We start from the raw sequence: 17383 nt of genomic DNA on the forward strand, positions 1-17383 counted from the left end.
TCTATCCCTCCAAAGATGTTGTTCTGCTTCTAAATGATGTGTTTCCTATGTGCCTTGGGATTTTGCCCCAGCAATCATAGAATTGCACTGTGAAGCTTTTATAGATGGGACTGTTTCTGGAAGCTGGCATATATCTTAAGAGAAGGAAAGGTTTTGATAAGTGCTTTGGTTTTTTCCCCCGAATGAAAACAGAATATCCATAGCTTTGGTTCCCCTACCCCACACACACTTTTTTTTTTGCTCTTTGCCTCTAAATCACCATAGTAATGTCTATGTTATCTTTCTGTTGCTTTATGTTGTCTGCCACATTCTCCTGGTTTGCCATTACTTCAGAAAGAAACACTTATCCCTGGCATCATAGCACTGATGTCAGAAGACATTTGACTTTGCGGAACTAACCTTACAAACTGAAGAGGCTTACCAGGCTGAACAGTTCCCCATACAGCAACCTTAAACGAGCTTCATCGGAGTAATTTTCACTCCTTAGAAGATATATTTCCCAACAGGGAATCCTACAGACCTTTGCGAATGGTAGTTCCCAAGGGTTTTTTTTTTTGAGTAATTTAAAATACTTAAACTGATTTAAAGACAATTTACGTTATGGTCCTAGTCTTCAGAACATCATCCGTCGGGGCACCCTCGCTTAGTAGCTGTGGGCAGTGTATTGGTGCACAGTGCTAGATTGATCCTCCTTGTAGAAGGTTTATCATATTGCGCAGAGGGAATCCACAGCTAAACGTCAAGCTTCTGTCACTGTTTTGGTGGGAAAGAGAAAACCCAGAGGTGGAGCTGTGATTGGTTTCAGAGAACGTGGTCAATAAACCCACAGAACAGAGCTTATTGTTTTGATTGTGCAGCAAGAACCATCCATCATACTGCTTGTCAATGGTGAATCAAGGTCCCTAGTCTGCTGTGCCAAACTACCATGCCCATAGTGCTTTTAGATTTCTTTTATATACTGTATGACATTTTCTCCAATAAGCTGGAAGCAGCGTACATGCTGTCCTCCTCCCCACTGTCCTTACAGCAGCCCAATAAGGTTCATCAAGTTAAGAGAGTGTGAATGGGCCGAGATCACTCAAGGAGCTTCACAGCCAAGTGGAGATTTGAACCCAGATCTTCTGTATTTTAAGCCTAACATTCAAACTGCTTCACCTTATTAACTCCGTAGTTGTAATTCCTTAAATGCTATGGACACTAAGTTTTTACAGTACCAGCGGATAAGCAATAGAACTGCCATACTTATTGTTGTAATAACTGGCATCCTAGAAGTTTTGTAGACTTCCTGTACTTGAGTTGTGGATTTTACACATATTTTAAGTACATTACATTGGCATGTGATATTTATTATAATAATGCCCAACTGAAAAATCAGCAATATATGGAGAGTGCTATGATGGTGCCAGGGTAACTTCTGTGTCATTTCTGCTTGTTATGGTGTCAACTACACTGAGATGGATTAATATGGGGATACACTAATGCAGTAGACCAGATTACATCTGAACCACTGATATCTATAAAGAGAATACTAAATTTGGTAATTAGCTACCAGCAGTACATTTTTAGGGCACAGAAAAACCAGCAAAAAGTGTAGGGGAAACAACTGACGGGAGGAACAGACTTGTACATGCATACACAGAGGTTACGCCGAGTAAATGAGTTCAAAGGTTTGACGCCCATACTTAACCCTGAATAGTTTCTCTGTTCGGCTGTTCAAGCCCTTTGTCTTCTAGCTGTTTTATATGCTCTAAGAGTGTGTATAAAGCATAACTCTTTGTCTAGATGTTAAATAGAGAAGGAAAAATATTTATTTATTTATTCATTTTATTTATATCCCGCCTATCTAGTCAATTAAGACCACTATGTTTTAGCTATGTAAAATTCCTTTCCCATGAAGCAAAATTTACCTTCTTTGTAAAACTATTTTTAATATTTTGTTTTTATTTGGTAGTATATATCAAAAGGATATCAAACAGGTTAGTACTTTATATTTCAAGATTTGTTGGAAGCATGTTTTTTATTTTATTTTATTTGTACTCTAAGGCCATTCTTGCTGTTAGGTATTTGAATCTTAGCTTATTCTTTTCATGAGAGTATAAGAAAATGCAGCATTATATCCTTACCTCTGAAGTGTTTTCTATAGGTATTGGCAATTCTTTATGGAAACCTCTTTTTTTAGAAATTGCATAATTGCACTAAATTACAATAGCTGCAGCCATGTTTCATGGGCTTTTAAAATTAGAATTTTAAATTTGTTGGTGTTTTTTTTAAAAATGAATCATTCTTTTTGTAGCATACAGTAGTATAGTATAGTTTATACATATATTGTGAAGCAACGCTCCCGTGGATAGATAGATAGGGAAATACCCTGTTTCCGCGAAATATAGACCTAACCTGAAAATAAGCCCTAGTATGATTTTTCAGGATGCTCGTAATATAAGGTAGGTAGGTAGGTAGGTAGATAGGTAGATAGGTAGATAGGTAGATAGGTAGATATGGGGGTGTTGCTTCACAAAGGGCAATAAGACCAGTTTTGTGTAATAACCTTGACAAGTTGCAGACCTTTAACAACAACAGAAATGGGGGACACTCTGCCTTGTTCTTGCATTGGAAGAAAAAAAATATTGCAAGATTAGCAAACTCTTCAAAAGCTGTCTAGATGAGAGTGACAAATTCAATATTTTTTCTTGTTGCTATATGATCTTAACTGTTTATGATAACACTTTTCAAATAGTTAAAAGGCTGCCATACAGAGGAGGGGCAAGATCTGTTCTCGATCATCCCAGAGTCCAGGACACACAACAATGGCTCAAGTTACAGGAAGCCAGATTTCAACTGAATATCAGGAAAAACTTCCTAACTATTACAGCAGTACGACAGTGAAACTAATTATCTTGGGACGTAGTGACTTCTCGAACACTTAAATAGATTCAAGATAAAATTAGACAGTAATCTATCGCTTTGATTTGGACTCCTCCATTGAGCAGGGGGTTGGATTCAATGGCCTTATGGGACCCTTATAATTCCATTATTCTATGATTCTGAGATTGGTATTATTTCTAAAATAGATCAGTTAATTCTTTGCAGTAGAATCAACCAAAGATATATTGAAAAGTAATAAAAATAATGATTAAAAAATTTATAATGCTTATTAAAGTTTCAGAAATTGTATCAGTGATCAAACCAATGATCAAGAATGTCATGTTCAAGGACAATCATTTAAAACATATGAGTAGCAGATACTAAAATAAACAGTATTCTGCCTCAGGTCTCATTTGTTTTTGGAGGATGTATCTTAGTAGCAGCTGATTTGTTCCACTGTGTTTCCACCTCTATCTGTAGCCAATTTCAGAAAAAGATCAACACTGTGTGTTTGAAATTATTTCTTTTTTTAACTGCAAGAACTGTCTCCTTGTTGTAGGGTGGACCCAATTGTTAAAACTGTACTTGCACACAAAGCAAGCATTTTGTCTTAAAGTTAATGTTACATGTCCTTCAAAGGTTTACTGTCACATTATCCATTGTTGATTAGAGAGGGAGGGAGGGAGGGAGAGAGGGAGATTCGTATCAGACCATTGCACAGTTTAAAATTAAGGACATATATGAAATATAAAGTTCAAACAAACTTGAAGTGTTAAAATGCTTAGACTGTTTTTTACTATAAGCAGTCTACTTCAATAGCGTTATCTCAGCCGTTTATTAGATCTTCTTTTGTGCTCATGGTAGGGCATATGTCATTGCATTGACATAAGTGCTGCATTGATTGAATTCCTTCACACTCACATAAAGTTTATTCCACTGGTTCTTAAACTTTGTTACTCAGATGTTTTTGGACTGCAACTCCCAGAAGCCTTCACCATCAGCTGTGTTGGCTGGGGTTTCTGAGAGTTGCAGTTCAAAAACACCTGAGTAACAAAGGTTAAGAACCACTGGTTTATCCTATATCTAAGTAGCCCCATTTTACTTGTTTATTCCTTGATCTTCTACAGTACTTTGCTTCCAAGTGATTTCCAGTTGGTCTACCTAGTGTCTTGTCCCAGTGGGAGACACTCTTTAGCATCCATCCATCCATTCAGCAAGGTGTGTTGTTTTTGTCCACTGTAGGTTTGGTCTAGTGCACTTCTGGTTTAATATTTAGAGCTTGAGATGAGTACAGAAAACTTTTCCTTGATTTTAGCCATCGTCTAGGGTGTTGTTATCCATGAAGCGAACGGGTTTGGTGCTGTATTACGGTATTTATTTTGTTCATTATTTTCGAGCACCTCTCAATGCACTTCTGGAGGGGCAATGCCAGCCAAATAATAGACTTTTTCAGTGGGGGTAGGTGCAGCCAGCCAGCAATAACCCTGCATGATTAATAAAGAGCTATCTCTATATCTACAGTTCTATTTATACGTCTTCAAGATGTTCTAAAGCCACACACCTAATTATGAATGATGTGGGTCTCAGGCAGGGTTTGAGAGCAGGATTTGAAAAGAAAGGCTGCTTACTAGGTTTGACAGCAACAGATGTGTTCTGTATTCTCTCTGTCATTCTCACACCCATATATATTCATATCCTGCTTTGTATCGGGCTTTGAAAAGTTTGCATTAAGTTTCGTGCTGTTACATATTATTCAAGATTTGAGTTTAGATTTAATGCACACAAGGACTCCATAAGTTGGAAGTGGGGGCAAAAGTCCTTGTTTTTTAAAAAAGTCCTTGTTTAAAAAAATTGCCTTTCCCCCCGAATTCTGATACAGTAGGAGTTTAAATGAGCCATAAGGCAGGAGTTTGCTGACTGTTTTATTGAGTCACTGTTGCACGCCCACCTTTTCCTGTCTTGAAACAGTTTGCAGTTTTGACTATCTGAAGTGATTAACGGTTGCATGTCTAACAGATCAGAGCTGTCAGTGACTCTGCAGAACTGAGGCCACAGCTTCCATGAGTGAATGAACATGAAAATCTTGCCTCTCTTCTCCTTCTTTTCCCCTTTCTGTTTAAAGAAACCCTCCCAGTATTTGCGGGGTTAGCGTGCATGGCGTAAATCTGTAATGTAGAATTCCAAGCATTGCTACTATTCTGATTAAGCTGTGAAACATATACTGAATAGGAATTAGTGAGGTTTAATAGGTAGAATGAAAGGATATGTGTTTATGTTTGCATGTATGAGTGTGAGCGAGTGTGTGCATGCGCATGTGTGTGCATTGGCGTGTTCGTGTGTAGAAGAGAGCAATTCTCTGGGCTGTACCAGGAGACACTAGTTCCCCAATTCAGCATCTCCCAAGAGGTAGTCAGAGCTGTTAAGATCATATATTGCCCATAGACAGAAATACATATATAAAGCACTCAAGTACCCCATAGCCTGAGCCTAAAGAGTAACACTTGACATCATCCATCTGCTCTGGAGTACCCTGTCCTCATGTCTTTGCTACCTTGTGTATCAAATGCTTTTATTCAGTTGAAAAAAGAGGAAGCTGAAATTGCTTAGCATAATATTTCAATATCTCTCTTCTTTTGGACATTTTACTAAATACTTGTTTTAAGTGGCTACCTACATCCTTCTGGAATCCAGAACAGACTTCTTTGAAATGCTGTTTGATGCATTAAAATGGTTTCTTTTTCAATCTCTTTCAGTTTTTCTCTCTCTCATTATCTAAATATATAAAAATAAATATTTTAGGTGCTCAGCCTGTTCTCAAAAGGGATGCACTGCACTTGAGGGATTAGGTTCAGGTGGGAATGTGTCTTGGATCTGACATGTCTCAGAGTATCTTGTATCAACTTACGCTGATATACCTCTCCTAACCCTACCTGGGCAAAGATGATATCTTGGCACTTTCCTTCATGTCCTGGTAGCCTCCTGTTTTGACAATTACAATGTTATATATAGGGCTGCCTTTGAAGTGGAGGGGAGGACTAAATTGCCCACTGGTATTGGCTAATATGTTCGTATTACATCACAAAGGGTATTTCTAAGTCCAGTTTAAAGTGTACATCCTCAAATCTCTAAGTAGCTGGGGCTCAAAGAAGGACCATCAGCTACTATTCTTATCTATCCGTCACCCAGGACCCTCCCGTGGGCATCCTTACAAAAGAGGGTAAATTAGGTACTAGCTGAGAGAGAGAGAGAGAGAGAGAGGGTCTGTTTAGTGGCTCCCCTACGTTCTGTGGATTGTGCTTCCTAGGGAGGTTACTTGGCATCTATTCTGTGGCCTTTTCAGTGCCAGGAGAAAACCTTTTTATTCTCCCAAGCATTTAAACTGTTTTAGTGCTTCTATACCTTTTTATACATTGATCTGGTTGTTGGTTGTAGTTCCACGTTTTTAATGATCTTTCCCCACTGGGATTTCCCTCTTGGACATCTTCTTTTTGGCTGTGTTTTCCTGATGTCTGTCCTGGCTAGGGAAAGTCATTTTCTATTATAATCTAATCCTGCTAGGTCAGCTGAGTCTGCAGCCTCATTGTAAAAAAACCAGCTCTGCATCTCTTGCTTTGCTGCACACCTAGGCTGATGACAAATTCTGGAGAACTCAAACATTTGATTGTGGTTTCATGACATTTTGTTTGGTCCTAATAAATCTTTTACCCTACTATGGACTCTGCTTTTTTTCTTTAAGAGAAGAGTGCCATTATTTTTCCACATTGTTAGGTACCTGGAGAGGGAGTCTATTATAATATTTTTTAAAACAGCACATAAATATGGTGCGTGCTATGTTCTCTAAAGAAGGGGAAATCGTCTGCACGTTTGTTATGCCATCTATGTTCCTTCGCTTTGTATGAGGCCCTGTTAGATGAACCACGATGCCCATATATATATATACAGTGGAGTCTTGACTTGAGAACTTAATCCGTATTGGAAGGCAGTTCTCAAGTCAAAAAGTCTGTAAGTCAAGTCTCCATTGACCTACAGTGCATTGAAAACCGATTAATCCCGTAACAGGCCGTTTTTGTTCCATTTTGGTTTTTTTCTGGTCTGTAAGTCAAATCTCAGTCTGCAAGTCAAACCTAAATTTTGTGGCCAGAGAAGTCTGTAACTTAAAAAGTCTGTAAGTCAAGCCATCTGCAAGTCAAGGTTCCACTGTATGGATTTTACAGCAGGCTTTGCCAATCCGGTGTTCTATACATGTGTTGAAAGATAGCTCCCATTGTTTTGCACCCAGTGTCACCAAGCCTGCACTGAGGGCACACCCAGAGAACTCTGCTCTTAGGGAGCAGGGGACACTGTTCTAACAATCCCGCCACCCATACGCTCAAGCACTCTGCCAGTCCACAACTATTACCAGTGCCCACAGAGAGTGCGGAGGGACTGACTGGCTTCGTCTTTATTCTCTACTTGACTGACCTGTAATCATCACAAAAGTGCTCCTTTAAGTAAATCCTCTATCTTTTGCTACTTGACTTGCCCACTGGCAGTTGTGCAATACAGTTGTGAAAACTGCTTCCTCAGCTCTGGACATGTCTTGTGAGGAAGCAACTGCAGGCGCTCTCAAGAACTTCCAACCTCAAAGCAGAAATGGCCATTGAATTATAAAAGACGTTGCCTTTCATTATTTTCCCCTCCATCTGATATTAAAATAAGAAACTTGTGAATTTTTGACAGTTGGCTGGATTCTGTATAGTACACTGAAACTATAGCAAATTAATTGGGTTTTTTTTGTTTCAGTCAGTCTTAAAGTTTTATGTTCTCTCAGCAATTTGATCCCTCCTTGAAGATATATGCAATCATTTTTAACACACTTTCTTTCTCTTTTTCCTTCACTCTCCTTTCCCCTTCCTTACAGGGAAGAGCTTTACTTTGACAATAACAGTCCTTACAAATCCCCCTCAAGTAGCTACATACCACAGAGCAATAAAGGTGACAGTGGATGGACCAAGGGAACCAAGGAGTAAGTACTGGGTTTTTCATTTGTTATTTAGAGTCTGGTGCCATTAAGATGTGGAAGTAAATGTCAAAAATGTGTGTCTTTAATGTATGGATTAATTTCTTCACTTCATACACAAATTCTGATTTTTGCTAGTTCTCAACTCACCTCAAAGTGACTTCTCTGTGTATGTGATTAATAGTTCCAGATTATGCAAGTGTGCTTTGACATAATTTTTCTGCATAGGTGAAGTGGTACCTATTTTGTTCAGGCCAGTTTTATCCTTGCTAGTTCTCCTTCTTAGGGGTTTCATCAACATGAGTAAAATTTGCCTAGAATACATGGACCCTGCTTCACAGAGTGGTTAACTTTGCAAATGATGTATATTGGATTTGATTTTCGTGGTCTGTCAGAACAGTCAGTAATTAAAACCCCAAGATTTGTGTTCTCTGTGTGCTGTCCATGATATCAGACCTGTGATTTCAGAGGACTGAGAGACAGACATTAATTCCCTGTTGAATCATTAAGATTAAGAAGTAAGTGTTTTATTTTACATTTTATTAATGAACTGTGAATTTCAGGGGATTAGAGGGCAATGTTCACACCTGCCTAAATTTGATAGCTGGGGCTTTAGTCAAGAGCATTCATTAGTGATATCAATCTGTTTCAGTATTTCACTTCCCATGACCGGAGTAAATGAGTTTATGATTTTATACAGAAGAAGTATTTAAATATGTAAAGCAGAAGATTCTTGCTTGTTCCCAAGGGTTCCCCTGTTCTTTTTAAAATAGTTTTTTATGGTCTGCTGGCAACTGGTAGCTGCTGTTGCGTATACAATTAGATTTTTTAAAAAAACATGGAGTCCATTTTCAAAAGTGGAATCAGGAATTGTTATAGAATTAGCTTCAGTAGTGACATACTGCAGACATTCTAGAACAGCATGACTAGTATAATTATTTTTAATTGTTATTGTTGTTACAGTCAATATATATCCTGCACTTCCTCACAAAAGCTCACATTGATTAGTTATATATCTGCCTTTTGTTCACCTAGAAAGTGACTGTTAAAGTTCAAATGATGTTTCATACACCTCATGGTTTAGTACTGTGGTTTATGATACTAAAAATGAGTAATGGAGCCAAGAACTCCCACTTCACCTTCCCTATCCTCCCCTGGTGTATGTTTTAGTGATCTGTTCCTTGCTTGTTCTAAGATCACATTCGAACTCGGGGGGGGGGGGGGAGGGGGATGGTCAATTCAGAATTCTTATATTTCATTTTATAATGTCAAGATGCTGTCAAAGTCTCCTGAAAAGATTTGCAGAATAAAATAGCACCCAGGTTTAGTATCAAGGATAACAATGTAATATTAAATATTGTCTGCTAGCCAATAAGTCCTCTGAGGCAAGGGGTTGGGAATAAGCAGCTGGATTTATTTGTTTATTGTTTATTTAACTTGTTTAGCCTGCTCTTCAAAGTAAAACCATTCATAAAGGAGATTACAGCATCCTTTAAAATATAAACTAGAAAGTCATATAAAATAGTGGTCAAAATCCTATTGTGAAAAACTGTGTGCACAAAACAAATTGTGGAAGAGGTTTTCACATCTGTCAAATGCCCAGGCACATAGAATTGTGCACAAAGAATTGCACAATCAGAGCATGTCTGAACATGCAGCAGAGAGACAGCAAGATTGTGCATAACCCCTTATGCAATTTTTGGTTAGGCAAGATCGTTACACAGTACCAACAGAATTCTAGCCAATAAATACCGAATACATATATTGTTAAGCTAACAGTTAGGATATATGATAATATACTGTATATTTAATTAAAGTTCTCCAATCAATCAACTGCAGCCTGGAGTAAAAGTCTTTTAAATTATCTTAAAGACCAGTTGAAAGGAGGCTATATGGTTTTTTTTTTTTCCCATGGAAGGGGTTTCTGAAGATGGAGAGCTACCAGAGAGAAGGCCTTTTCTCTCTGCTTGCCAGTCTGACAGCTCTTGCAGAGGCATGGGTGTTGCTCTTGAAAGCCAGGTTGTATAGTATGTATGCAGGCAGTTCTTTATAAAACCTGGTCCTTAAATGACAAAATCCTGTGGGCAGAGTGTTATGCTCTGCCTATAGTTCTGCATTATCTCTAGCTGGCTATTGCACAAATGGAAGCTGCCCCATAGGAAATAATGGGGTTTTTACTTGTGCAATGAAGTATTGGCTATCTACTTATATAAGCTCAGAAAATGGTGATCCATTCACGCAACAGATTGTTATATGTGCTGGGGAAAAAACAGGTTTCTGACCTATATAGTGTAGAACTCTAAAGCAGTGGTTCTTAACCTTTGTTACTCGGATGCTTTTGAACTGCAACTCCCAGAAACCCCAGTCAGGACAGCTGGTGGTGAAGGCTTCTGGGAGTTGCAGTCCAAAACTCCTGAGTAACCCAAGGTTAAGAACCAGTGCTCTAAAGGCTAATACCAGCACTGATAGATTTCGCAGGGTCTAAGCAGCCAGTGTACTTGATGCAGAATAAATATAATGGAATCCACAAGTGTTAGAGCCACTGCATTTTGCAACATCTGCAGTTTCCTGATCATCTTCAAGGGAAATATCATGTAGATGCACAGCAACAGTCAAGGCTAGATATTAGTATGGCCTATGTCTTTTTAAAGCAAGGCCAGCTTTTTGTTGGGTAAGGCTCCAGTGGGGAACTGTCACATGCTTAGTGATAAGCACTGCTAGCTAGCAGTGCTGTCCCTGTAAGTGCCATGTCCAGAACTGTGTAACAGGCAAGTTAGAGGCGGTGCCTTCCCATGCAAAGTCCATCCTAATCAGTAGATTTCTCCATCAATGTCTTGAATCTTCTATGGATTAAGCTTTAACTTGGTTTCTACTATCTATCGCAAAATTAGTTTGAGATTTGTGTTCAAGATTTCCACCCCTTCCTTGGGATTGTGAAATGAAAATAAGGGGTAGAGCTGAATGTTGCCTTATGTTCACAGCATTTTAGCCCAAACCTCTAGGTAGGCTCCCTCAGCCATTTCATATAGATTTTAAATTGCATGGTGGATAAGATAGATCTTTGAGCCCGCAAAAGCTAGCAGCCTAGGGTGGGACAGAATTTTCCCAGCATCAGCTTCTGAATAATTCCTTTGAGACAGAACTAGAATCATTTAATGTCATACCCCAAGTCCCAATGGAGAGGGATAATCCAGCACAGCCACCAAGCTCTCGCTTCCTCCATCCATTTCTTGGCATGTCATCCATCAAAGTGACAACAGCAGTTTCTTTTAGAAATGCAAGTTGAAAGTCAAAGTTGAATGGGTTAAAATTAGAGAGGGACGCTTCATATTCATATCTAGAGGATATGATTATGAAGTGTGACACCACAGATGCCATGGCGGTCCATTCCCTTTCCCCCCTCAACCAGCCCAGTCCGCTCACCAGGCTCTGTGTGGCACACTCGTCCATCAGAATCATTATTGCACCAGTTGCGGAAGTAGTCTTGCTGGCGCATCCCCGCCTCTCCCTACAGCCAACCGCTGAGCAGGGAGACTCATCTTCCTGCCTCCTCGCTGGAGTGGTCAGCTGCAGGGAGAGGCAGGGAAGCACTGGCTGTACAACTTCCACAATTGGCACAATGATGCTGACAGATGTGCATGTGTGAGTGAACAGGGCTGGTTCTGGGGGGAAAGCATCAACTGCCATGGCACCTTCATACTCATATCATATGGAACACTGGAGACTGGGTGAGAATTTTCCAAAGCCACAGCTAGATTTATTTTTCAGAACTGATTTCAGTGCTGCCTTTCTTTAAAAAAATCAGCACTACCCCATCCCTTAATGAGACATTCACCAATCTGGATAACCCACATAACCAGCCCAGCCCTTACAAACTTCAACAAGAAGTAAGGATCCCAGGAGCAGGTGATGGTCTTTCATACAGCTTTCTTATTTCTAGTTTATTTCTATAAACTAGAAAATACTGTATCTCAGTCTTTCTGTGATGTAAGTTGGACTTCCCTTGTTCTCATTTAGCAGTTGCTCATCAAGAACCCCACAGAGGTCTTTTAAGGTAAGGAAGTTGGGCCAAGCAGCTGAATGCTTCATCCACAGTAGAGGCAAGTTTTTCCTATTTGGCATTTAATGTCAGTAAATATACTAGGATCATGCGCATAATCTGATGTGGAGAAGGGAGGGGAAAGGGAAGGGAAGAAGTGCTTGATTTTAGCAGAAGTTTCTAGCATCATAACACTTCCAGAAAGATTGTCAGTGGGTCTGACCAGTGTCTTTGGAGGCCATGTAAATTTCTGTGCATCCTTTATATCATTGAAACAAGGAAGTGTAATTCTTCATGTAGACTTTGTATGATGCTCTAGATCAGTGGTGGCGAACATTTTTGGGCTCGCGTGGCCAAACTGGGAAAAAAACAGAACAACCAGTGGGTGGTGTGCTGTGACGGTGGAACCAGAAGTGGCAGTGGAAGGGGGAATCCAGGACATGGAGGTGCCACGAGACCCCACTCCAGATCCAGTGCCAGCTGCTCCAGATCCATGTGCCGAAGCTCCAGCACTGTGGCTGTAGCCGCCTTCTCAGGTTTGGCTGCAGGGGAGATAGCAATCTGGTGACTTATGGCTCACGTGACTGCAGAAAGGGCTCCACGTGCCAGCTGTGGCATGCGTGCCATAGATTTGCCATAGATGTGAATCTAGATTTTCTAGATGTTCTTTAGTCCTAGGGAAGTGTCTTCAGTTTGGCTCTGGTCTCCTTCTCCCCCACTCATAGTTTTTTTTAAATGTCTACAAGAATCCCAAATGTGATGAAATTATGGATTCCTAAGGATCAGCTAAAGTTAAAACAAATGATGGCTAAGAGGGAAGGGCTTTTGCTAACTTCTCCATCTTGCTCACACTGTCCTCAGTATTTTCAGTGACTTAGTATTGTAGCTTGAAACACTATTTATGGGGTGGAAATTGGCTGGCTGGGAAGGGTAAGGCTGTAGAGAGTAGCTGATCCTGTCTTGTTTGTCACCGGAGTGCCAAGATAGCCAATACTTCGAATGATCTTATAAAACTGAGTTACTTGCTGTCAGCCAGGGCCCATTTACATGTCAGCATTTGCTTGCTACACCTAGTATCTTATTGCTTTCCTGTTTGGACAGATACTCTGCAACTGAACTGAAGGCTTATTTCTGTTCAGGTTCAGTAGCATACATGGACATCCATTGCTTACCACAAGCCTATTTATAGTGACTGCTAGTTTTTTAAATGACAATTGTAGTTAATACTTTTTGATGTGTGTTGTCAGACGTGGCTAATCCACCTTGGTTTCTCTGTCTGTCTGTCTCTTGGGCAGATTTAACTAGGAATCAGTGTCCTGTATTAGGCAAGTATCAGTGATGAAACAAGATACCACGGTTTTAATTAGAAGCTGAATGGAATTAATGAAGAATGCCTGCATTTAAATTCTATTTCAAGATTAAGGATTATTTGAGAAGTAACTATATTTAGTAATTATGGATTGTTTGAAGAGTAACCACATTAATAAGGATACCAACCCTTCTTAAAAAAAGGATCTAGATTATTTGCCAACCTTTGATGAGTGAACAATGAACAAACTTTTTCAGACTACCAGACTATTTACCTGAAGTACTGCAGAAGTAGACACCCTGTTGCGATGGTGTTCCATTACCTCCCTTCATACTGTTTCCCTCTAATTGACAATGGAAGGAATTATCCAGACCTCTGTCGATCTTGATGTATGTGTAATTTGCTGCCCCATGTTAAAGAGAGGCTGTTTTCATCTGGTATCTTAGAGAGTTACGTGTTTGTTCCCTTAGTTTTTACTAAGTTTGCTATTGCTGAAAAAGACTCTTCTCTCATATGCAACTGCTAAGATTTAGGGACTTCAAAAGAATGTTGTCCCTTGTGAAACACTAACAAGTTTCTACATCTGGGATGAATTTGGTCCTTCCTACTTGGAACTCTGCATCATTGTGCTGATGGACCTTTGAAAAAAGGGCATTTCCACACAGAACAAATAGTATTAAATGCTGGGGGAGGAAGGGCTTGTTCCTATTACGGGCATCAGCATAACAAATGATAATTCCTCAATGTGCAAAATAACAAAAAAAATTATGTGTAAATATTTACTACTAGTAGTACAAGCCAAGAAGCAGAAGTCCTTCTTCTGTAAGGTTAGAATGAAAATTAAGTACAGAGGTGCCTCAACTTACGAAGGTCCCAACATACGACCGTTTTGAGTTACGACCAGCTCCGGCCGCAAAATTTTGCTTCAACTTGGGGCCGGAGCTTCAAGTTACAACCAAAAAAGGCAGAGAAAAAAAGGCAGGGAATTCAAATTGCGAACCATTGGTGGCTAAGAGGCTGCTTCTTTGTAGCTCTTTTGCCCCAACGGTTAGAGAGTGTGTGATTGGAGGAGGTTTTGGACTGCTTGGTAAGGTAAGGTGCTGCTTTCTACTTTTAAAAAGCTGTTCTGGGTGGGTTTTGCAGCGTGGTTTTCGGCTGGGTGGTGAGATTATGTTTCTATGCTGTGATGGGTCTTGCAGGGTTTGCATTTGGGTTTTTTTCCCTCCATTTCCAATGGGTCTTGCGGGGTTTGTTTGCTTTCTGCTTTGCTTTTTTTGCATTTCCAAAGGGTCTTGAACAGTTTGTTCGCTTTCTGCTTTGCTTTTTGTGTATTTCCAAAGGGTCTTGCATGGTTTGTTTTCTTCCCCCCCTTCAGCTAGAACGGATTAATTGCATTTCCGATGAGTCTTGTAGTGTTTGTGTGTGTGTGTGTGTGTGTTTTTTTTTTTTTTTTGTGATTTCCGGAATGGATTAATTGCATTTCAATGCATTTCTATGGAAAATGGTGCTTCGACTTACGACCATTTCGAGTTACGACCAGAGTTCCAGAACCAATTAAGTTCATAAGTTGAGGCACCACTATACAGTGGTGCCCCACTTGACGATTACCTCGTTAGACGAGGAAATCGCTTTACAATGAAGTTTTTGTGATTGCTTTTGCGATCGCAAAACAATGTTTTAATGACGATTGGTTCCCTGCTTCGGGAACCGATTTTTCACTTAACAACAATCTTTACAGCTTATCATCGGGTCTTCAAAATGGCTGCCCGCTGTGCAAAATGGCTCCCCGCTGTGTTTTAGGACGGATTCCTCGCATTACAGGCACTGGAAAATGGCTGCCCTATGGAGGATGTTTGCTGGACGCTGAGGTATTTTGCCCATTGGAACGCATTGAACTGGTTTTCAGTGCATTTCAATGGGATTTTTACTTTCATTTGACAATGATTTCGTTCTACAGCGATTTTGCTGAAACGGATTATCCTCGTCAAGCGAAATATAATGTTCAACTTATTCTTGTAAATTAACTCATCTACATCAAACTAAAGTCTTTGATATTTCTAATTTTCTTTCAGATTGCAGTTTTAGATAGGATAAAATGAATAATTGCAGCTGCCTAAGGGTGTTACACATTTTCCAATAATCAATTGTTATGTAGAAAAACTAGTTTATTCTTCTCATTAAACTGGTTGTGACTGGAGATCTGCTGCATTAAGACACCAAAATTTAATATTTCTTTGTAAGTAGCAAATGATCAAGTAGTTTATTTGGTGTACTTTTTGCATCAAAGGGTATGCAAAACAATGGAACCAAAATTAAAAGTTTTTACATCATCATTTACCTAAGTTAATGGTAGTGAGTCTATGGAACCCAACACCATTAAAAACATTTACACTTTCACTTAACAGGGCAACCAAAATGGCAAGGGAAAAGTCACCTTTTCCTTGTGAATCATAAAATCATGGAATTGTAGCATTGGGAGGGACCCCATCTAGGCCGGCCCCTCGCTGATGCAGGAAATCTGTGGGTAAAACATCCCTAAGAGTTGACCATCCAAACTCTATAATTGATAACCATGAACCAGAGGGATGTTTTGGTCTCCAGTGGTTCTGTATATATTGCCCACCTTAACATATCAACAGACATTTTGTACAGACTGGCCATATATGAAGACTGGGCTGGTCAAATCTCAGACTACGTTCAGGCTTTAGAACAAAATCTGAATGACTAGAAGGAATTGACAATAACTTTTTGAGTAGATCAGGACAGAACCAGCTAAGGAGAATCTCTGATGTGTTCAGATAACTATCAGAAAGGTATTGTTCTCACAGTTTTCAGCAGTGTTAATGGCCATTGTGTGCACTCAATAGCAACAGAAAAAAAAATTAAGGTGTTGCTGGACTGGCTAATTTCCATTTATTTTAATCCCGGACTGACATGATCAGAGAGATGTAACTGAATTAGATATATTTATTGTTGTTGCTTTCATATTTATTTATTTAAAATATTTTACCTCACCTTTCTCCTTAGAAAGGGCCCCACCTGGTTTATATCATTAAAAGGAATTATTTGAAAGCTTAAAAATAGTACATATATAAATATTTAAAAAGAACCAGACAAATGCCACACCAAAAATGGTAAGCAAAATCAATACCAAAAATAGCTTCAAAGCAGCAAGGTGCAACACTGCATTTAAACCCCCTCTCAGAGAGCCAATCAGGGAAAGGTTGTCTAAAGAGAAAGGTCTTCGTCTGCAAAGATGGGAGCCAGTTTGGCCTCCTGTAGAAGGAAGTTCCAGAATTGGTGAAGTGGCAAGGAAGGCCCTTTCCCGCGTCCCTACCAAATGAACCTGTGAAGGTAGCAGGACTAAAGGAAAGGCCTCCCCTGATGATTCTAACAGTGGACAGGCTCATGAAAGGAGATGCGGTTCTTGAAATAGCTTGGATCCAAGTTGTTTAGGGTTTTACAGGCTAAAACTAGGACTTTGAATTGTGCCTGGAGCTACATTGGCTGTCAGTAGAGCTGTTGTAACAGTATGTAACAACATTTTCACTGGGGGGGGGAAAGACAATGGCAGTTATGAGTTACTATAAGCTTGGCATGGGAGTGGGAAAGATTGAAGCTCCATTTTCTTCAACTGTGAACACTGTACAAGAACATATAAAATGAATGGCCCTTCAATGTATATTTATTGAGCTTATGGCCTGCGTTTGTCCCCAAAGTGAAGCTCAAGGCAATATAAATACAACTGAAACATAAAATGTGTGCAAACATAAATGATTAAGAATTCAATTTTAAACTGACCAATAAAAGCCCCCGTACAACAGGATATTCAATTCCTATATAGAAGAGGCAGTCCAGAAGGTTACCATTGTCAGTGGTATCAAATATAGCTGCAGTAATTGATGTAAATTTTCTGTCATGGTGACCTAAGTCATCCCAGTTCCATAACTAGGCCTAAAACCAGATAGATGTAGATAATGTTTTATCCAAGAACCATGAGACTACCACATGCTCTGCAACCATGCCCTGTAATGGCACATTGAAGATTGACTGGGGATTTTCTAATTTGATGGTGACTCAACATTCCAGAAGACATAGTAGCCATCTCAAATAGAATTATCTATGTAGTATATGAAGAAGTGGCATTCAGGGCTAATTTTTATGTGAGCTAGTC

The 17383-nt window shown here is 39.6% G+C and overlaps 1 protein-coding gene across 11 annotated transcripts in view; it reads left to right on the top strand.

Annotated features, from left to right (window-relative positions):
* The window catches only part of RUNX2 (RUNX family transcription factor 2), a 324192-nt gene that overhangs the window by 18894 nt on the left and 287915 nt on the right, over positions 1-17383 (top strand). For all 11 annotated transcript variants that reach the window (XM_073004363.2, XM_073004369.2, XM_073004373.2 and 8 more), the window contains exon 3: positions 7763-7867. In XM_073004363.2, coding sequence (XP_072860464.2) covers positions 7763-7867 — 105 coding nt within the window. The remainder of the gene's footprint in view (positions 1-7762; positions 7868-17383) is intronic.

The sequence above is a fragment of the Pogona vitticeps genome, chromosome 1, assembly GCF_051106095.1.
Source record: "Pogona vitticeps strain Pit_001003342236 chromosome 1, PviZW2.1, whole genome shotgun sequence".
Taxonomy (NCBI): domain Eukaryota; kingdom Metazoa; phylum Chordata; class Lepidosauria; order Squamata; family Agamidae; genus Pogona; species Pogona vitticeps.